Source organism: Megalobrama amblycephala, linkage group LG8 (assembly GCF_018812025.1).
Source record: "Megalobrama amblycephala isolate DHTTF-2021 linkage group LG8, ASM1881202v1, whole genome shotgun sequence".
In the NCBI taxonomy this organism is placed as follows: domain Eukaryota; kingdom Metazoa; phylum Chordata; class Actinopteri; order Cypriniformes; family Xenocyprididae; genus Megalobrama; species Megalobrama amblycephala.
Window position 1 is genome coordinate 23201967 of NC_063051.1, and position 23952 is coordinate 23225918.

The 23952-nt window shown below is 37.7% G+C and overlaps 1 protein-coding gene across 1 annotated transcript in view; it reads right to left on the bottom strand.

Moving 5' to 3' along the window:
- Positions 1 to 23952, bottom strand: part of plxna1b (plexin A1b) — a 143978-nt gene that overhangs the window by 54494 nt on the left and 65532 nt on the right. Inside the window, exons 4-8 of the mRNA XM_048200124.1 lie at positions 21178 to 21315; positions 9196 to 9296; positions 6930 to 7053; positions 6554 to 6707; positions 3067 to 3166 (exon numbers count right to left, since the gene is read on the bottom strand). Coding sequence (XP_048056081.1) covers positions 3067 to 3166; positions 6554 to 6707; positions 6930 to 7053; positions 9196 to 9296; positions 21178 to 21315 — 617 coding nt within the window. The remainder of the gene's footprint in view (positions 1 to 3066; positions 3167 to 6553; positions 6708 to 6929; positions 7054 to 9195; positions 9297 to 21177; positions 21316 to 23952) is intronic.

Below are 23952 nucleotides of genomic sequence, written 5' to 3' on the forward strand. Positions count from 1 at the left end.
CAACATGTCTGAGATATGCAATAACACATATAAATAAAGACAGTAAAGACTGAAGATCTTTAAATGTCACCATGCAATATCCCTTAGTCAGGGCAGATGAATGAAAACAAGTCCATGAGGGACAGATGTGAATGTTCAACATGATGAACTGTTGTGTGTACTGGGTGTGGATTAGATTACAGTGTAATGAGTTTTTCTTTGCACTCTTAAAGGGGTCCTATTATGCTTTTGCACATGTCCAACTTTCTTTAGTGTGTAAAAAGTTGCTGTTTGAGCATGAGAAATCTCTGCAAAGTTACAAAGTCCCTCCAGCAGGAGTTATTCTCTTTATCAGTGCATACTGTTTCTAAACTCCCTGAAACGCCTCCATTGTAGTCTTGAGTTTTCTTCCGGGAATGAAAACGTCACAGTAATTAATTCATTATATTTATATAGCACTTTTCTGGGTACTCAAAGCGCTTTACATATGGAAGGGTGAATCTCCTCAAACACCACCAATGTGCAGCATCCACCTGGATGATGCGACGGCAGCCATATTGCGCCAGAACGCCCACCACACACCAGCTTATCGGTGGAGAGGAGACAGTATTCCTCATTTAAATTTAAATTCCTGCCGAAGGCATATGCTAAATAAAGGGGTGGGGCCTGGTTGAGATAGTACGGTGTTAAAACTCATGGTTATGGTAAGGAGCATTTGCATTAAGGGGCATTCCCATAATTCTGTGTTTTAAATTTTTATTAAGGGACATTTCCCAAACACGCTCAAAGTGCTTGACCAATCAGAGCATGTTGTGCTTTTCAGAAGGAAAGGCTTCATAGAGACAGGAACTAAACATAGTGTTACTGACAGACTGGGAAGAGAAGAGCTGCAACAATGTCAAATATGGGAAAAATTTGTTTTTTGAACATTCAAGCATGAAAACCTCTTCTAGTAGAGCCCAAAAACAACATCAAGACTTTGAATCTTGGAATCTTTTAAAAGACTTCAAATATTACATATAAAATGTGGTTACAATGATTGCTACGGCCACATTGATTGTTTAACCAAGAACCCTAAAATTATGTCTTTCCAAAACATTTCCAGTGGATAATTTTATAAAAGCTCCAGAACAAAGAGGTTGTGAAAATTAGACATGACCCAGAGCCTTAAAACAGTACAACATATGTACATGCATCCATCACTGTTTCATTTTCATTGAACTCATTGCATTAAATTTGCCATCTACCCTGAGCATTTGCTTCCAATTTGTAATTCTTTTACACGTTTTCTTCCTTCTTAATGTTTCCCACAATCTATTATTACCAACTGTTAAATTTAAACTGGTTCACTTAAAGCAGAGATTTCTTAAAATAAGTGGTAAGAAGATAATAAATGTGCCCTTATTTTTCTTCCTGACCCCTGCACCAATCCCTAGAGAGGATTTAAGCCGCGTCCCGTCTGGAGTGGGGGTGATTTCAGTGTGTCCCCTGGTTTAAGCCCCACACGCTGAGCTCTCTTCCCTGATCGCTGATCAACATAAACCCCCCCACACACACATACACTGGAGGAGCGGAAATTTAACACTCGCCGGGAGGGTCATTTCCTTCTCTCACATTAAGATGCTGGGCTGTTCTAAAGCCTCATACAGAAGGACACCGAACACCTCAGATTCATGGACTGTCTCCATTTGGGTGAATCTCACAAAGAATCATCCAGGTCATATTTCTCTTCAAAAAGAAAAGAGATGAGAAACTGTATTTTGCATAAAGATAATGAAGGTTATTTTTAAAACCATTAAGATGCTTTGCATTACAGTTAGATTACTTTCTTGACAATTAAGCACATCCAAACTCTCATTATCATAATGCAACATTTAACTTTTGAGTTATAATTATTTTCTTTTTTTATAACTATTTTTATGGCAAAATGTCTCGTCTTTGTACAAATAATCTAAATAATAGTTATATACATATACATATACATGCATACACACAAACATATTTTATATATATATAAAAAATGATGATTATCAAATGATTGTCATTGTAAATGATTTAAAAAAAATAAAAATCACCATGATGTATAAATGCTTCACATTCACATTTTTTAAATACAGTAATGAAAATTAGACCTTTGCATTACATTATTAAAAAATATAATAATAAATTCGATTTTTCTAAAGAAAAGGCAGTATGTGATGGTAAATGATAATATTTGCTATGAAACTGCCAAAAAAAAAATCATAATGTTCAAAAATAGGCTTAATTTACTAAATTCCTTATTTCTTTCTTTTGATTTTGTGGTGAAATATGACCTGGAAATGTTCTTGACAGGTTTTGTGAAATTCACTCACTTCCTCTTGCTTTATTTCTTTATCATCTACACAAAGCTTCAACAATGTCCATAAAAACACTTTACTATTGAAAATAAAACCCTCTAAATGGCTGTTGTGCTTTTAGAGAAGTGGAAACATTGAATAAAGAAGCATGTGATTATCCAATTATGATAATACTCATATGTAGTGTGTATTTTTCAAGTGCACAAGCTGGTCTTATCAGAGAAGAGCAGTGTGACCTAGTTTTAAAGCTCACTGTTGATAGTGTGTGTGTGTGTGTGGGAAGGTATTGTGTATCTGAGATGCTGTTACTCTGAGAGAGAGTGTGTGTGTGTGTGTGTGTGTGTGTGTGTGTGTGTGTGTGTGTGTGTGTGTGTGTGTGTGTGTGTGTGTGTGTGTGTGTGTGTGTGTGTGTGTGTGTGTTATATCTCTGGAGACAGCTTTGGCTCATCTGTCCTGCAACAAGACACTCCAAAGACCTCCCAAAAGAGTCCGAACCCATCTGGAGCATCTTAGAAGCGAGCGCACACACACACAGTCAGTGCAGTGTATTCATTGAGATGTTCAGCTGGGGGTCCCACTATCTGTAGGATTCTAACCACAGTCTGTTTTCAAGAGAATAACTGTCAATCAACACGCCACCGGTTGCCATGGCAACAGAAATATGACCCCACCCCCCTGAGTGGTGAGGAGCTTGTGGGTAAAATGAGAAGAGCAGAGATAAAGAGAGAGAGAGGAAGAATGGACTCACGATCTGTGGATGCTGCAGTTGTAGAAGGTGAAATCCACACTGGCAAATTTCTGCCCAGTTTCCCTCGATTTCAAGTAGAGCTTCACCACATGAGTGTCTCCTTCAGAGTGACGAACAAAGAGAGAGAGAAAAGAGGTCAGCAACATCTCTCTCTCATCATGAAGGATCATATACGTTCAATATTGTGCCACTGAATCAGCTGCTATCAAAACATTCATGTGTAAGCAGTATTTCCAGTGAAACCTTGAGTGGCTTGTTGCTTTAATACCACAAATTAAAGCATATAGTATACAGATTTATGTTTATCTATATTTATCTACACGCTGTACAACAGCTTAAAAATTTAGAGCCAGAACTATCCATTTTTCAACATGACACTAAACACTTGTTGGGTTAAATCAACTCTAATTAATCATTTCCGTCCCAATTCACATCCTTCTCTATAAGTATGTACTTCACTAATGATTAAGAAACTATGCCAGCATTGGACATACAGCATCATAAAATTGTGTTTTGAAACCACAGATCCCTTTGATGCTCACGGTTTGTGTTCGCATGTAACCATTAGTATCTATCTAACAAAATTCATTACCTTAAAATACAATGTTTTTAGATTCATACTGTTAAAAACTGATAAGGCAGAATCAGCCAACTAAAACATTTAAATGCAATATTAGCTGTAATGCGGTGTTATTTTAGAAAGAAACTATTTTTAAATATTAAGTATTTTGAATTAGCTGTTCATTTTTGTATTATCTATTTTTGTTTTGATTTTAGTTAAAGTTTTAGTCATTTTGTGTGTTTGTCACCATTTTTTTATGCAAAAGATGTATTTTCTTTATGATCACTAATACAATTCATGGAAAGATGGCAAAACTAAAATGTATTAAACGTATGCATAATAAAAACTGAGAAATATATGACATTAATAGCCATAAAATAAGTAAATTAGCCAATTTTGTTTAAATTAAGGATTGCAGAAATGAGTACACCTTAGATACAATTCAACAAATGTATAATATTATAGCATTTACTATGCCCTCCAAAATTTGGAATATACTGCTCTTACCCTTCTTGGCACAGAGTGTACAAGTTCATGACAAATTGTCACATCTGTCCGGTTTAACTCCTGGATGATGAGCTCCTTAAATGCCCTGATCTTTAATGGGGAGTGTTGCTCAACTCGTCTCTACAGAATCCCACACAGGCGCTCAAGAGTGTCAAGATTGAGTGCAATACATGTCCACAGAAGGTTTTTCACCTTGGGAGAATGCATATCCTCATTGTCATGTTGAAAAAATGCCCAACAATGCAGGGAATGAGGAAAGGATAACATCTTCTGTTTCAAGTTTGTGTATTAAATTACACAGTGGTGTGGGAATTCATGACAACAATGATAAAGCACAACTCCCTCACACCTTGTTTACATCCCTATATAAGAGCTTTACTACCTCTGAACTTTACTGTGGGAACCAGGCACTTCTCACAGTACTCCTCCTCTAGCAACACCATACAATTTTGGATGCTGTTAGATCCAAAATGATTGATTTGGTCTCATGAGACCAGAGTATTGATTCCCAGAATCTATATTTTGTAAATATGGGCTTTGGAAATGGCTAACTGACTTTGTTGTGCTTTGGCTACAGTAGATAGTTCCAGTCAGAACAACAACCATGCATGTAATTTCTGCAGGCTGCATCTTACTCTGTGAGATAAACAGTCACTCTTGTGTCAGATCATCAAACACTCGCTTGGTATTTCTCCAGCTCTCTGTCAAGTAAAAAAATCCCTCATCACTAAATGAAAGCTTAAAATGAAAGTCTGATTATTTCAGGGGCCTTGTCAAAAGTCCATTGTTTTTTAATTTGTCTGTTACTTTTGCTATATTTTCACACTTAAAACAATGATTTGGTAATCCTCTTGTACCACTGTCGTCTTTTGTGGTAAGAAATAAGTCTCTTGACAGTTCTCTCCCAAGTGGTTCCATTGTTGTCAGCATTAAGTCTGATAATGATTCAGTGGGCTATATAACACTTTTAATTGTCAAGAAATTACTTCTCTTTAAATGTTTTGGTTCAACATACCTACCAGTTGATCAAACATTGCCTTAAACTTACACCAGGAATTTTTTATTTCGTTTTATTTAGTAACTTTTAGGAGGGTGTACTTATTTTTGCCACACAATATTTTATCACCTTAATAAAATAATTTTGACATTTATATCTCTAAAGAACCATAATATGTATGTGTGTGTATATATATATATATATATATATATATATATATATATATATATATATATATATATATATATATATATACATACACACACACACAATGAGTTTAGATTTCTAAGGTGAACAAATTAGTGTTTTCACACATGATCATAGGGTGTAGGTCATCAGTAAATGAGTGTAGCATTTAAATGGAAATGTTTCCCAAATAAACAAAAGAGCTTTTAGTTTTGAATGATGTGTCTAATGTAGAGAACTGTGTTTAGAGTTTTGCAAAAACTTTGTTTTACAATAACAAGCTGAGTTTAAATCACATAATGTGCTTGTAGTTTTGCAGACTTGGTCTAAAGATGAGGTATAGAGTGAATGGTTTCACTGAGTGGGCCTCAAGTACCACTTTTAGTGTCTAAGCAATTTTTAAAAAAAAACTAATAGTTAGTAAGGTAGTCGTTAAGTTTAGGTATTAGGTAGGCTTAAAGGATGTAGCTGTACATTATAAGTACTAATAAATAGCCAATATCCTAGTAATATGCAAACTAATTAATAGTGAGAACTGGACCCTAAACTAATTTTTTATTTTTATGGTTTTAGTTTTATCTGTATTAACCCTGCTGTACAAGACCCATGCACATTCAGAATACTCTTTTTGTACTGGCATATTTTGATTTGGGACTAAAGATTAAATTAAAAAATAACTGAAATTTTGTAACTTTGAATTTGAACTTTTTTTTCTCTCAAATTCTGAGAAGGCACATGGCTTTGATGCAGCATTTCATTTATATACTACTGTACACTATAATGTACACTATTCTACTGTACTAGAGCCACCACAGACATGGCACAGGTCAAAATGAGTACTTTCCAGAACCATTTATGCAAGCAAACATTACAAAAACCATTAGTTTCAGTATTTTTCTTTAATGGAACCGGATCTGAATAAGAGATGGTTCTCAATCCCCAATCCTATTTGGTACACAGTAATCCCTCAAACTATATAGGACAGATTTAATGTGAATTGTAATGTAGCCTATGATCTGAAAACAACAACACTGAGTGAATCTCTGAAACAGACTGAAGATATGATATAATACCCATCATAAACATCAATCAAATCTGGGTCATACTTGACTGGATTGATGTTACTCTTAAACTTCAAGTGTTTTAGATCTAAAGGCTTCTGCTGCAATGCTTCTAGTTAGTAGTCGTTGACTGGTAGTGTATATCTAGAGCAGATTGATTTTGTTTATACTGACTGTGTTGGCGTGTGATGGGGACGAGCTCTTTGGCTGACGGCGAGAGGCAGTAGATTCGTGATCCGTGTATTGTTCCCTCGGTCTCTGTGTAATCCTCGAAGGAGCAATCCACTCCTGCGGAAAGATCCGGAACGTTGCGGGCCTGAAGGACCAGCTGGCAGATCAATGGAGAAAACAGACAAAGTGAAAAAGCTTGGCCCACGTCCCCATATTTCATCTGCCACGACACTGAAGGAGGCTTGTTTTTAAAATACACTCTACATGACATCTGCTGCTCCATATTGCCGCGTATCTGCTAACACTCCATATGAACATCTATGGAAAAAGTGACAGATATAAATTGCTGTGCTTGTAGTATCTACTGTAGTTCACACACCTGGACTTCGGCCATGGTGACAGAGATGTTGTTGGGCTGGACCGTCAGCTCCACACACTGATCCACTCTGGAAGCGAATCTCTGGGGTTCATCTGCTCTCTCACAGCGATCACGGCGAGAACAACTAAGGCCAAAGAGAGAAAATAAACTTACATTACAACAAAAGTTCCAGCCTTGAGTGGTTCAGAGTATTAATAAACTCTAATATAATCAACACTGAGAGAAAGTCTGTGTAAACTCAAGGATTGAATATTGTCATTAAAGCTGCTTATGGGCTAAACATTCATTTTCTCCACAGGGATTTCAAAAACATTCTTCAATAGAGAGTTTTAAGCCATGAATCAAACCAACCAGCTTCCAGACGAATCATAAATAAAAATTAAATTTTAAGTATATGAACTTGAGATACCGTGTACTTTCCAGACAGTAGACTATACAATTTCAAAATCTTGGTTATGAAGTACATATTTATATACTTTATAATCAATACGTCACAAATTGTATAATTTATTATACTAATATATGTGTATGCACACGCGCACACAGACACACACACAGACACACACAGACACACACAGACACACACAGACACACACAGACAGACACACACACACACACACACACACACACACACACATTAGTATTAGAAGTAATTAAATAAAATCTTAAATATATAGTTAAAATAAACAATTATACACCTATTATAATAAACATTATTATTATTATTATTTATTAAGAACTAAATAAGTACACACACACACACAATACTTATATTATTATTTAATTAATTAATATATTTATTTCTATATATTTAGTTGGGTAGGGCCAACTAAATCTCTCTTCAAAGGGAATTCAAAGTTGTTTTAAAGATGTTAAAATCACATAACTTTTACAGAAGCAAATATCATCACTTTGTGACCTCAGTACTCAGCCTTAAAGAGTATGATATTGTTAAAAAAAGTGTCACATGGAGAAAATGGGATTTTTTACATCTGGAATCTGACTTTTGCACTACTTTGGCATTTAATGTGGATGTTACATAGGAAAACTATTTAAACTGCTCTTTTGTGGCTAAATTGTGGTAAAAAGGACTATTTGCTGCTAATGTTTGCCAGAAGGTTTGGCAGAACATAATATTTTTACACAGACAGACACTTGATGCTCAAGTGTGTGTTTATATGCAGCGCTCAAATAATCTGCACTGAAACGCAACCCGAGTGCTCAGACATGAACAGGCAGACTTCATGGATCCCTAAAGGGCAAATTCAGACATCTAAAGATAAAGTTAACATCTGAATCTTCAGGGATAATGACTGAATGTGATATTTATTGTGGAAGAGAGAATGATGGGAGTATGTTTTGGCTTTTAATTATTTTTTAACCACAGTTCAGTTCATGGCTGAAATCCAGCTAATGTTTCTCCTGTGACTGAGATCAGAGGAGTGTCAAGGACCCATTTATGTGAATCAGGATGAATATTTTCTGCAGCCTGAGGAAGAGTTGGGTGAACTGATGCGCAAAGACATGGTAGATGATGGTAAACCACACACAGACACTCAGAAAACAAGTTCAGGCTGACATATTAACATGCATATAAATATCAGTCATCACTCTATATATTCCAATAATGTGTCTTGGTAAGAAGATATTTAAATGCATTTATGATCAAAGCTCTGTAGTTTTCAAACATATAATGCAATGCAACCCAATGATGATTGAGAGATGAACAAATAAACTTTCCTCAAAAGCATGATGATCATATTCAAGACTCACATTTGAACATGATTTTTCTAAAAAATTATGTATGGATAATCAAGTAAACTGAAGTTCCTTCAGTCCAGTATGTGTTCACCTTAAAATATTACTAATAATATCAAAGTTTTAACATTTATCAGTACAGATTTCACAGCAAAAAGACATGTGAATCACAAGCTGAAAGTGGACATTTGTACAATTATGTTAGAAATCCTTTTACTTGATAAAAAAAATTATGAACTATAACTCAAGAGAAAGTAGATTGTAGATGTAGTAGACCGTGTGTAACATGATTTTCAGAAAGTTTTGATCATGTTTTTCATGTATTTAATTTGATACAGTAGGCTTTCTAGGGTTAAACAGTACATTAATAGGGTTAAACAGTACATTAATAGGGTAAAATCTTCAACTAATTTATGTCTGTCAAATCAGATGTTATGTAAATTTAAGGAAAGGTGTTCATATGAAGGTGTTTGTAGACATGTAACCCCTGTGATGCGTGTTTGCTTACATGTTGTGAAGGACACACCAGCCGCAGTGAGGATCTTTGGAGCTCAGACACTCGGAGCAGTTTGTGTACTGAGAGCAGCTCTCCACCGGCACACGTGTCACCTGCAAAACACACACACACACACAATCATATCACACACACAGAGCAAATCAGAGTAAAACCGCTGTAAAGCAGCACATCTGTGGTCAAATCATGGACACACACTGGAGAGTGAGAAATGTTTGCTGCTGTCTGCATGTGTACGATACAGGGGTGGGTGTGTGTGCATATGGAAGACACAGAATCAGCTTATCACACGCTGTGCCTTCTGACAGTTACCACGGAGATCAACATTTGAGTGACAGCAACCCTGAAGCCCTACTGCCGAAAACAGAATAACATCAGTGTGTGTGCAAAAGGAAGCAAATGAGAGGAAGGAAGGAAGGAAGGAAGGAACAATGGAAGGAAGGAAGGAAGGAATGAAGGAACAATGGAAGGAAGGAAGGAAGGAAGGAACGAACAATGGAAAAAAACAGAATAAAAGAAAAGAGAATGAAATAAGGAAATTAAACTAATGAAAAAAAAAGAAGAATAAAAAGAAGAATAAAAGGAAAGAATGAATGGAAAGAGGAAGTACAAAGTTCAAAACTATTGAAGAACAGATGGTGAGATAGTGAGGTTGGAAGGGTCAGAGGTGTGTGTGCGCACCTGTATGTTTTTCTATCCCGGTAGGGACTTCAACCTGAATGCACACAGACTCCATGGGGACTAAATTGAGGTCCCCATGAGGAAGCAAGCATATAAATCATACAGAATGAGTTTTTTGTGAAAATGTGAAAATGCAGAACGTTTTCTGTGATGGGTAGGTTTAGGGGTAAGGATAGTTATTTTAATACTTTGAAACTCATCATGTAACACACACACGCTGGTGAGCAGCCGTGAGCAGTGTTTATCTGATATTAAGCATGTTAAACTGCACCCTGCAGCCAAAACGCACGCAAATGAATTCAAGATGAATGACAGACACACACACACACATTACACAACGACACCTGATGATAGTATGTCAAAACACACACACACACACACACACACACACACACACTCTCAATCTCAGACATGAGGAAAACTCAGCGCCTTAGGCTTCAAACGTCAATCAAACATGTGACACGATGATGATGCGTGTATGTGACGTGAATAACACACACACATGGGTAATCTCTGTATCAACCACTATATCTCAGATAAAACAGAAACTCAAGCGTTGGAGTGTTTTTGCAAACTTTGACAGTCATAGAGTTGGGCACCACACACAGGACATGTTTTTAGAACATCTCAAATATAATATATGTATATATAATAATATATAATATATATGGTTCCAACACTAAGTTTACTTTTATTAATCCAAACTGGTAGCGATCCATACAGGTAGCAGAGTCACACACATAAGCATGAACATGATCAGACAAAGAGTGCAGGAGAAGGTACCATAATATAACAAACTCAATCAAGATAAATCAAACACAGCTGAAACAAACAAATAAATAATGACCGTAACCAAGGAGACAAACAAGTGGCGGGAATCTGGACAAGGAAGACACGTGACAAATGAAAACAAACTGAAAGTCCATGAAAACTAAGACAAACCAAACGTGACTGTGACAACTAGAGGAGCCTGTCCTGTGTGAACGGCCCTTAAGTGCAGAAATTAAAGGGATCTTTCTCTCTTCCATTACTGTCAGTGGGTTTCAGTAAAAACATCAGACCCTACCCCACCCCCCCCTCAAAAAAAAAAAAAAAAAAAAAACACAACTGAAGTTCTTAATTGCAGTAAGACTGGATGATTCACTCTGTGCTGATATGAAGGATTATGGGATTAACTTTGCTCCAGATGATCAATGATTTGATTAGACAGAACAAAAAGGTTAAGACTCTAAAACGCATAGGCTTAAACACACGCTCCTGTGTGTCCATGCGATAACCTCCATCACACATTCACACCATCACAGCTCCTCTTTATTAAACCACAAATCTTTCATTCAACTTAAATCATCCATTAAAGAGCTCATATTCTACACCTGTAGCATTTATTTTATTCCCTGCAGTCCATTTATAATGTTAGTCAAGGTCTTTTGTTACTGTATATGTAAATGACCTCTGATATACGATTCATTAACCTCCACATTCCTGCATATTTCACACTGCTATTTATCAGCATGATTCTGATATGTAACTGTGGGTGTTCAAACACTACAAAAAATGGTCCCACTTTATATTAAGTGGCCTTAACTACTATGTACTTACATTTAAATTAATGATTTGATACAATGCACTTATTGTGTACATACATGTTTTTACATTGTACTTATATTTGAAAAACACCTGCATGTAATTACATCTGTAATTAATTTCTGTAATTACATTTATAATTACACTGTTGACACATCCCTTACACCTAACACCTACCCTTAAACCTACCCATACCACCAAAGCTTTCGATAACCTTACCCGTATCCCAATTCAATAGCAGAAAAAGTTTTTGCAATTCAATATGAACCCAATAAGTACATTGTACTTATTTTTTGAAGTACATAGTAGTTAAGGCCACTTAATATAAAGTGGGACCAATATTTTTTCTAATTAGCAAAAATTACTTAGACACTGTGAGAACAGAGCTGATGTTGCAATGAATATTATGAGAAAACGAAAGTGTTCCCTTTCGATACGGTTCACTCGCATTGCATCAGTTTTGCTGACACTTAAGGAAAACTCCTCTTTTCTCAGAACCCGAAGCCCAATTGGTTCACGTCTGTGCAACTGCACAGACAAATAGCATTTCAACCCGCCAAAAAGGGCAGGGTTGACTGCCTATATCAGTCACACTGGAACACCATCAGATCAGAATCTTTTTCCGTCAGCGCGAAGATAAACTCATTTACGTTTTCACAAGAAGAGCTTTCCTCCTCCTCTTGATGCTATAACAGGTGCTGCTCTCCCACTCCAGCTCGAGATACAGCCTGTAGCACATCAATCATTCGCCACTCGACTCCGGGCATGGCAAGGAAGATGGCAGCCTCTGACCCATTCTTGTTCTGAGACACCTGAAATCGCACCCTCATTCAGAATGATAACCTCCGGAGATTGGTTTATCTTGGTGGATCTGAAAGACGCTTACTTTCATATCCAGATAGCCCCCACCACAGACCGTTCTGGAGATTCACGTTCAAGGAGGTGGCATACCAATATACAGTCCTTCCATTTGGACTCTCGCCGCAAGTGCGTAGACATGCCTTTCTCCCCTCTAAGGCAGATGGGAATCTGCAGACTCATCTACCTCGATGATTGGCTGCATTTAGCCCAGTTGAGACAGGGGCTATGCGCTCACAGATCCCTGCTCCTCAGTCATCTGAACGACTTGGGATTCAGAGTCAAATTTAGCAAGAGCTCGCTGCTCCCCAGCCAACAATTTTCGTTCCTGGGGGTGGTATTCGATTCAGTCCAAATGCAGGCTCAGCTCTCTTAAGAGCACACACTGAAAATCAGGAGCATGGCAGCCTTGTTCAACTTGGGGTCTCTTCTCCCCCTTAAGTGGTTTCAAAAGTTGCTGGGCCTGATGGCGGCAGCTTCCTCAGTAGATCCGCTTGGCCTGCTCCACATGCAACCTCATCGGCTTTGGTTGAAAGGCCATGTTCCACCCCACATGTGGCACACGGGCCAGCACCTTCTCAGATTGACCGACAGCTATGTCAAGGCCTTGGTCCCCTGGAAATTGCCCCGTTTCTAGAAGAACGGGATAATGCTGAGCTCTGTTTCCAGGAGGAAAGTGGTGGTAACGGACGCCTCCAAGATGGGTTGGGGCACCCTGTGCGATGGCAGAATAGCCTTCGGATCATTGGAGACTCCCTTGATGAATTGGCACATCAACTGTCTAGAAATGATGGCGGTAATCTCGGCCTTCTGGACGGAACTCAGAGGTCATCATTTCCTGGTCCACTAAGACAACAGGATGGTGGTTGCCTTCATAAACAACCAAGGAGGTGTCAGGTCTTGCCCTCTTCACAGACTGGCAAGCCACCTTCTCCTATGGACACAGGAGAACCTCTGCTCACTGAGGGCTCCTTGAACACAGAAGCAGACATGTTGTCCAGAGGCGGACCACCACCGGAACAATGGAGACTCCACCCCCAGACCCCCAGTGAACGCAATAAGGCGCACCTTGTGGATGTGGATCTCTTCGCGACAGAAGGTGCCAGACATATTTCTCGAAGGAAATGGATGTGCTGGCACAGAAATGGCCTTGCCTGCACCTTTATGCTCCTCAGGTGGATCAGGGAAGAGAAACATTCTGGTGGCACAACACTAGTGAAACCAGCCTTGGTTACCAGAATTGATGCAGCTGCTGTCAGCACCCATACCGCTGAGGAGAGACCTCCTCTCTCAGGCGGGGGGAGCAATTTGGCACCCCTGTCTGGAGTTATGGGACCTGCATGTATAGCCCCTCGAGGGGACCAGTCAGGCTTCCCCCAAGGGGTCATGAGAATGATCTCAGAGGCGAGGGTCACCTCCAAAGGGCGCCTTTATTCCCAGAAATGGTCTAATTTCTCTAGCTGGTGCTCAGCTCAGAATTGAGATCCCACTGATTGTAAGATCATGTCAGTTCTCACATTCCTGCAGGAACTGCAGGATGGTGGACATTCCCCCTCCACACTTAAAGTGTATGTGGCATCCATCACGGCGAACCGCACTCCGATGGCTGGCCAATCGATTGGGAAACACGACCTGGTCGTTCAGTTTCTCAGAGGGGCTAGGAGGTTGAATCCTCCCCGCCCTTGCTCAGTTCCATCTTGGGACCTCTCCACTGTGATCAGGGCTCTCTGAAGGCCCTCCTTTTGAGCCGCTCGAGTCAGCTAACCTTCGGTCCCTTTTACTCAAGACTGCTCTCCTGCTGGCTTTATGATCAGTCAAGCGAGTTGGAGACCTACAGGCTCTATCTGTGGAAACTTCCTGCCTGGAGTTCGGCCCTAACGACAGTAAAGTGGTCCTTGGGCCAAGAAAAGGTTATGTGCCAAAAGTGCTTCATACCCCATTTAGAAAGCAGGTGATTGTGCTGTTAGCTCTTCCGCTTGTGGAAGACGAACAGGCACCTCATCCACTCTGTCCTGTAAGGGCTCTCAAAATGTATAATGAGCGTTCTAGCCAATTTCTGCAATAAGAGCAGCTGTTTGTCAGCTTCGGAGGCCACACTAAAGGGCTGCCAGTTTCAAAGCAAAGACTTTCCAGATGGATTGTGGATGCGATAGTGCTGGCTTACATGTCGGTGGACTTGTTAGGAGTGAGGGCCCACTCCACTAGAGATATGGTCCCCTCTTGGGCTTGGTCCAGCAGAGTCTCTATTGCAGACATCTGTGAAGCTGGCTGGTCCTCACCATCCACTTTAATCGATTTTACAACCTGGACAACCTTGTAGCACAGCATGTTGCATTGTGTTCCCCATAAGCATCAGCAAAACTGATGCAATGCGAGTGAACCGCATCGAAAGGGAATGCTCTGGTTACTCACGTAACCCTGGTTCCCTGAGATACTGGGAACAAGCATTGCAAAGCTGCCAGCGAGTCATGCTAGGAGCTGGTCAGTTGAAAGATTCTGATCTGATGGCGTTCCAGTGTGAATGATGTGATCCAAAACACAATTATGAACCTTTAAAATAGCATCATAGGGGCACTTTAAAATGCTGTCTGACTGAGGAGGAAGTTTTGAGTTTGATTCCCATTCCGAGTGTCATCCAGATGTCTATAATCTGGAGAGCTGTATGAGCTGAGGGTGTCCTATCGTGCGGTGGTTCGCCTGGGGCTGAGTGGAGCGGACGGCGAGAAGAGACAGGCTATCAAACACTTTTTAATTAAGTGCTGGAGAACAAGGGGCCAATGCTAAATTACTCTGTCAGGGCTTTAAATGGAGCTTGCGCTTTTGCTGAGCTCTCAGACTCAGACTCTCTGCCAGATGTTTTCATTATCCTGCGAAAAGTGAAGGAACAGGAAAAATAGAAACCGACAGAACACAATGAGACAGGGAATAAAGGACTTCTTGTATTTTGCGGGCATATTCTTACTGTAAACACCATAATTTCATCTTTGCAAACTTCAAACAATGTCACTGTAGACTCAAACACTCATATAAATGTCAAAATTCTAAATCATTAAAAAAAAAAAAAAAAAAACTTAATTCTTTCTTTAAAATGGTTGTTTTAAACAGTTTTTACACAGGCATCTCCACTCCTTCCATCTGTCGACTACAAACAGATAGTCCCACCCCACACTCACATGATTGGATGATTTAGAAGTGGACATCTGCATGTGTGTTTACCTACATTTTATGACTGCATTAAACATAGCTCATCAGTTCTATAATCATTCACAAAATGGGAAAAACACACTGAAAATTAAAGAGCATAGCAAGACATGAATATGTATTATATCACAGCAGATTAACTTTAAACATCACACTTTACATAATATCATGAGTTTGTGATGATTATTATTGATGATGTGTCAGGCAGTGATTTTATCTGGATTCAGAAGTGTATGTCCAACAGAAAATCAATGGAGACTCATGTGACGTATAGAGCAGATACACACACAGCTGCATTACAGAGGTCTGTGTGTGTGTGTGTGTGTGTGTGTGTGTGTGTGTGTGTGTGTGTGTGTGTGTGGGTGTGTGGGTGTGTGCGTGTGTGCGTGTGTGCGTGTGTGCGTGTGTGTATGAGAGAGTACACTAAAACATCAATAATCAGATCAGATGACACTGTAATGTACATCAACTCATTGATCTCTCACTGTATGGTCTACATGTGTGTGAGAGACTAAAATAACTCTTTACTCCATAACACACACATACATGACCAATAGATCAATGAGGAAAAGCCTGAAGCATTCAGAACAGTGCTTGTTTAAAAAAAAAAAATGTCCATTTTGTATTTTATTATTTCTGTTTCAAATATCAAGTACAATCACCTCACAATACAACAAACATCCTGATGCACTATGGTTCAAAACACTGCAATGCATGATTATATCATAATTGCATTAAGATTGAAACTACATCAAACAAATGAGAATGAAATATAACTGTACAGGCATTCTCAATGCCAAATACTTTTACAGGTTTGCTGTTTAACCTTCCTTTTGTGTTCGGGTCAATTTGACCCACATTTAAACTGTTTGAAACATTAGTTAAACTAGTTCTTTGTGAATTTCTGTGACTTTTTCCTCATTTAAGGTCATGAATGTGTATGCAAAGTTTCGACACATGGATGTGTTTTGGAAAGGCTGTGGAAATTTGGTAATTATGATAGTGGGATCAAACATTTGTTCTTTATGCAATTCATCAACAAAAAAGAAAAGAAAATCAACACGGTAACACTTTACAATAAGGTCCCATTAATTAACAAAGAACAATTCATATTACAGTATTTATTAATCTTTGTTAATGTTAGCTAGTAAAAATTAAAGGGGTCCATTAAAGGGGATGTATGCAGAATTCAGAAACCCTTGTTATTAGTGACACCTGTTGCCGTTAAGTGAACTGCAGCCAAAACGTATTGTTTGTGCATACGTAACGCACAAGAGACTGAACGTGATTCAAGACCCTGATATACTCATGGCAAAGTTCTTTTTTGTTCTTTGCTTAGAAGTTAAAAGAAGTTGGAAATATCTTTGCAGCAAATCAATATGTTGTTAATGAACATCTTGACACTGTCCACACTGGTGAGAGCGACGTTTAGATGAATATGTAAATATGTGCTGTGCGCTTTCCTCTCAATAACAAAATAAACACACAACAAAAATGACAGCAGTGAGAAAACAACAGTTAAGAAATCATCTGATCATAGCGATGTGGATATGTTTGCAGCAGCACTGTGATTCACCAGCATCATGTCGACAGATTAGGTAATTAAAATGACACTGTTATGATAGTTTGATTTTAAAGTACATTTGAGACTATAGACTATATAAATTGAATTAATTGAAGTTTGAATTAATCCTTTTTCTTTGCACGACACATTGACATTACAGTTAGTGGTTCAACGGATCACAAAACTCAGTTTGGATCATATTACAGTTTTAGAGCCACGGATAGGATCTTTTTTCGGATCAGCAAGTAAAAAAATATTTTGGGGGTGAGGGTAACTTTGCTTTCCATGTATTATTTAAAGCACATTTTAAATACTACGATACCACAGCAAAAACTACTAGCCTAACTAAGTTAAAACATTATTAAAGGCAAGTGAACAGTCAGTAAAAAATAAGAACAAATACACAAATTAAAGCATAGATACATACAATATAGCCTAACAAAGTTACAAATAAAGTAAGGTCTAATTGTAGTATTCATTTCAGGTAGATAAATGTAATAATTAAATGTAAAATAACACTATGTTCACTATAAATTTAATATAGATTAATCTTTGTTAAAGCTGTGTTTTGTAAAAGCAAGAATTTATAGGCTGCTGTCACTTTAAGACCAAATGCACAGATCCAAAATAATGATACACATTCTTCTCTTGGTCTCTTTATGAGAATAGTTGCAGATACTGGTATTTTGACATAATTTTGTGTGTGTACCGTACATGTCCATCCAAGTGCAAGTCGACGCGAAAGAGAAGTTAATTCAGGGAGAGTACATTTTTTTTTTGCCTCTTCTAGCGCTGGAATATTATAAAATCTATTGAATGTGCAAACTAGCAAAACAAAACACGTGCAAATTATAAACTTTCAGTCTCATTTATAAAACTGTTCGTAGATTTCATCCTTAAAGTGTACGTATGTGCAAAAGCTAGATTCTGCGTACGCACAAAAGTTTTCAGATTTATAAAACGCCACGCTACAACCTGCAACCTGATTTATAAATCCCTTTATAAATCCCAGTCAGCGGAAGATTGTGCGTACGTGCAGTCTCCTCCCCGAAATCACCATATATGGAGCTTACAACGCCTAGTTTTACTATGCATAACCTCATCTGCATATCATTTCCATGCCTGTTACCATCCAGGTGACACCATGTTTAACACCGTCAAATGTACAAGACATTGGAAAATATTAGATATGGACTATAAATGTCATTTGTGCAATACGCTACATTGATAGAAAAATCATCCAATATCCTCTTTGTTTTAGAATAAATATATCAAAATATCCATAAAAACAAAATTGTATAAAATACTTCAGATAAAGGTTTTAGATTAGAGTTGATTCATTCATTTCCACTGGCCAAATAGTATTTTAATTGTTTTAAACAATTCAAATCAAATTTATGCAGTTTTGCTGATAAGATGAATATATCTTTTAGGATGTTTCTAGGCTATTTTTAGTGAAAACAGATAGGCCTACTTATTTATTGCAGTGTAAATACAATTGTCTTGGCACGTCACTGACAAACTATTTTAAAAAGGAAATGTCTAAATCTTACCGTTTTCCTCAAATTATATCCTTCAAATACAGTGGTAATTGTTTGAAGATGTCTTCACAATCAACACCCCCGTGCAGCTGCGGTTGTGCAGTAAGCTATTATCATTGAACCTATTCAAACTGGACAACGGACCGTTCGACCACCGAATCCAGCAGTGTCTTCCATAATATCGAAGAAAGTGTGCATCATTGATCATCGTTCTCGCTAAAATATTTTGTCATAACATCTGCTCCTAGCACTCCTCGCTGTCATTAAAACAGCATCACAGGAAAAGTGATCGAAAGTAGCACATCTACGATCTAAATTCAGTTATTCTCCGTAATGACTGTGTAATGTAATTTCAGTGCTTATCACCATTAGTGAAAGTTTAATATTAATGCAAATGTGTATATCAAAATGAAAACGTGAGTTTCCATGTGAGTTTAAAATCATTCTTTTATTTATTTAAACTGTTATTGTGAACATGCACTGTATTTATGATTATGACTCATAATGAGGATTTAAAGTGGTTTTCCTTCATCTGCCATCAGTCCCTCAGCTCACCATCAGTGTTGCCAAACTGCTCTGTCTCCAAAATGTTTGTACGCATGGGTCAGACTTTGCGTGGAGGTGCACAAATTTTCCTGTCAAATTTGTTTTTATAAATCACAACTTATGCGTAGGAACTGGCGTATGCCTCTTTCAGGGCCTGTTTTGTGCGTACGCAATAGTTATAAATGAGACCCCTGGTCCGTATGCAGGGGTGGCGCAAGAGAATTTTGAACGCAGGTGCTGAGGGGGCACTATATCATTGACAGGGGGAGCTGGGCAATTACTTATAAATATTGTAAATACTTGTAAAATGTTTAATTTTTTATATGAATAATAAAATAAATATGAGGAAAACCCACACACTCATTTTTTATTTTATCGATTTTATTACTACATGATTATTTGACTCAGCACAATTTAAATACTTTTTTTTATTTTATGATATTAAACAAGCACATAGCTAGATAAGTCAATTCCCAAAGATTTCTTGTCTTCAAAAGTCAGAGACAATACAAAGATCTCTCAAATACAGAATCGCTTGTACAAGTCAATGAACGCATCTTTATATGGTCCCAAAAGTAAATTAGTGTTAATTGCGAGGAGTGTGGAAGCTAAAGTATTAGCGCGCTTAGGTAGGAGGCGCACACTCTCTCTAACTCTCTTTCTCTCTCTCAGCAAGATTTATGTGCGAGCTTGAGCGCGGAATGTGCTATATCACGCCTATAGCTATATAGATAGGTTATTAAAAGATGGTTTAGTAGGCTATTATTATATTAATTAATTTAATATAAACGTGTGTCCAGGGATGGGCAAAAATACATCAAAAAGCATTTTAAAATAAAATACCAAATACCTTAATTTTAAGTTTATCAAAATAAACTACAAAATACAGCAGCCGCACCATGTATCAAAATAAACTACTGTATTTTTGTATTTTAAAACTACTTAAAAATACTTTTACAAGGGAGCATGAAATTTCTTCGCAAACCTTTCATCAATTGGCCTAATTTGATCCATCCCTTCACCATTACACTGACTCAGTTGATTAAGTAAACAATGTTTGATAGCAACAGCTTTTCTTTGCCCGAGTCATGCAATAAATCTGAAGCAACCAGTTAAAGGTACAAATATGTAGGATTTTTAGATTAAAATATCCAAAAGCCAATAGAACAATGTTATATATTTTGTTGACTTGTGTACTTACATTATCCCAAATGTTTCCAAGAATGTTTACATCCAGAGAAATAAGCAATTTTAACCAGGACATAGACCGTGTCTGTGTGTCGCCAATTAATAACATCATTACCCTCGATTTCCGGTTTTATTGTGTCAAAACCATGGAAACATCAAAGACACTTTAGTACTGTATATTATGTGTTTTATTAGACAGGCGAGCAACTGTTTGGATACATTCATTGACAGAAAACTGGTCCTGTTATATAGCTCAACATATTAAGGGCCAGATTTACTAAACGGGGCAAATTAGCGTGAGCGCAATTCCACAAATGCGTCGATGGGAGTAGCAAGTTTTGCGCGTGATCTACTGCTGACACACAAATTAAAGATCACAGACAGAGTCAAATAATTTACATAATGACTAACACAATCTACCAAGAGCAGTGCAAATTAGAGTTGGGTCGCAAATAAACAGAGCTGATGCCTGATGCTGATGCTCTCATCAGGTGCGGGCCAACATAGCTTGGCAAACGATATGTTCGGATAACGTCTTACTCTGGCATTTCAAAGAAATTAATATTCTTCCTTCTACCACGTGCTCTCTGTTCTCTGCAGTGTCTCCTCCTAACAGCAACAATTGCAGGATTATGCATAATGAACACACAACCTATTTGTAGGACCATTAAGGTTTCTTGAAATTTGACATTTTCATGCCAATTAAGCACATTTTGACATCAAATTCTCATTGCACACCATACTGAAAATTATCCTGTCCAAGTAATTTTATAATTAAAATTAGCATTATGAAGCATGTAAAAGTGTGCTCACCTTTTTGTCGGTGAGCGTGTAGATGAACTGGAGGTCGGGGCTGAACAGCATGTCCCGTAGCACCGGACTGCCCTCGCTCACCGGGACATTCTCGTACACCAGCGCCGGTCTGGACGGACTCACCGAATTAATCAGAATCTGACAAAACAAGAGCATCAACATCTCATTAATATCTCATAACATGAGCGTAATCATCTCACACACAGAAACGCAAGACACAAGGCCAAACGCTTTCATCACATGACAACACAAACATCATTACAATAATGACATCAGACCGTCAGGACAACAAAAGCGTGCGCTAATCGCCACGAATATAATCATCTCTGTCTGCGTCTCTCAGGAGAGAATCGGCGAGAGGATGAGAGCGTTTCCATCCCTACACTGCCTGGATCAAATCCCTCATTCAGCATCAATCTCTCCGTATGACTACAAGAGGATTAGATACATTAGCCGCTAATTGAATCATACAATGAAGACAGACGCAACAGTTACACTGACACGAACGGCACATTTATACAAAATTATATTGCACCAATCACACACAATCTGCTCACTGTGCTTAAAAAACACCAAACTAAACTTTGACAATTTCTTATCTGTTCACAAAGGCCATCTGAAATCAATGTCATTAAATATTTTCTTTATTAATCATTATGATTTACTAAAACTTCATGCGAACTAATCAAATAGTTACGCGAAAGAAAAAACATTTAGCAAAAACAAGAAATTTAGAGCACAATTCTAGTGACAGGGTTCCTTTAAAGGGATTTCTTTACGTAGAATAAATTGGAAGATATTTAACCAAACATTCAGAATGTTCTTTTCCATACTATGAAAAATAACAGTGATTTAAGCCAACATAAAAGCAGCCCATTCAACATACAGTATATACAACAAACATTGTAATAACTGTAATAATATTTAACACACTACCATTCAAAAGTTTGGGGTCAATACTTAATACAGAAATTAACATTTTTATTCTGCAGAGATGCATTAAATTGTTCAAAAGTGACAGTAAAGACATTTATAGCTACAAAATATTCTATTTCAAATAAATGCTGTTCTTTTAGTACTTTCTATTTATCAAAAAATTCTGAAAATAATGCTGAAAATTCAGATTTGATCACAGGAATAAATTACATTTCACAATATATTCACATAGAAAACAGCTATTTTAGATTGTAATAATATTTCCATATATTTGCTCAAATAAATGTAGCCTTGGTGATCATAAAGGACTAAAAAAAAACAACAAACCCAAACTTTTGAACAGTAGTGTACATATGAAGAACAGAAACAAATTTAAGTTACTATTCACTACAAATCTCAGCAGAACAAACATCTCCATACTGGTTTTGAACGACAGAAGAGTGAATGATTACAGACTTTTCATTCAGATACAGTGAGCATATGAGTGTATGAATGTAACGAGACCCAGTGGAAGTATATATTACTTATGTAAATATGATGGGGCGAGGGGAAGCGTGCTGTTCTTGCATGTTGAACACATCCATCACTTCTATTGCTCTCAATAAACATGCACCATTAACTGAGCAGCATCTCTGACTGTGACGCAGTAATCGCTCTCCTGCGACGCGCTCGTGTGCTTCAGCGAACAGCATATGAGGATAGAGTATCTGAGCCTGTTAATATACCAACATTTCATCTCAAACCACATAAAATCACTTACACACACACTGAGCACACATGAATGAGCAATACACATATCAAATTGAGTTTTATTGCCATTACAGGCCCTATGCAAGGAAAATATTAAAATAAAGCCACCTGGGATGCTGCAACAAACGACACAAGGAAATTACGGTGATCAATTCACAATAAATACAACAGAATTGAGTAAATTCAAAAGGAATGATTTTAACAATATATCAAGATTTCTTTATTGGCAAAAAAAAAGGCATGGAAGTGCAGTTAGCTGGATTGTAATCAATATATGAGTTTAGTTACCCTTTATTTTAAAGTCCCCCTGTAGTCAATTCTTTTATCCCTTAAAACTCATCTTTGATCATCAAAAGGACCAAAAATTCAAGTGAAAAAAATGTCTTCATGCCTTAAAATAGCTTGAATGTAACTCTACACCCTTGCCTCATTTAATAGACACGGATCAATGAATATGCAAATTAGCCCCGCCTCCACTCGCTCATGCCAGCTCGGAGACGCTTAAATTGTGTTTTAAATTATGAATTGGTAAAACGCCTTTGCAAAACGGTCTGAATCCACTTGCATTTGTTTGGACTGCTCTCTCACTGAATCACCTGAAGCGATTTCTCAGTAAAACAGACAGTATCGAGAGAACAAGCAGCCGTTTTCCTCCGTGAACATGCGCTAAATGGATGTTTGACAATTTCGTTGCTTTTTGGAGTTTTCAGATTTAAAAAACATTCAGATGAAATCCTGCAGGCGCCCGTGCTTTCTCCGTACATGAAATAAATGCACATCCTTGAATGAGTGCAGTTTTCCAGCGTATTTACTTGAACTTATCAGGTAGGCTACTATCTATGGTTTGATCCATTCCAGAGGCGGCAAAAATCAGAATTTATAATGGACTGAATAGCTCTCTCAGAACTTGACGTGCGATTCCACACTGACTGAATATGCACATGAATCACAGTCACACGCACACGCTCAGAGCAATATTGTTTTAGCTTTGTTTTATAGTATTAAAACATTTCAAAAGACAAAAACATGAACTTTATTGGCTTTACTTCAAATCAGCTGTCACTTTACTTTGGCGCGAGCCCCTATGCG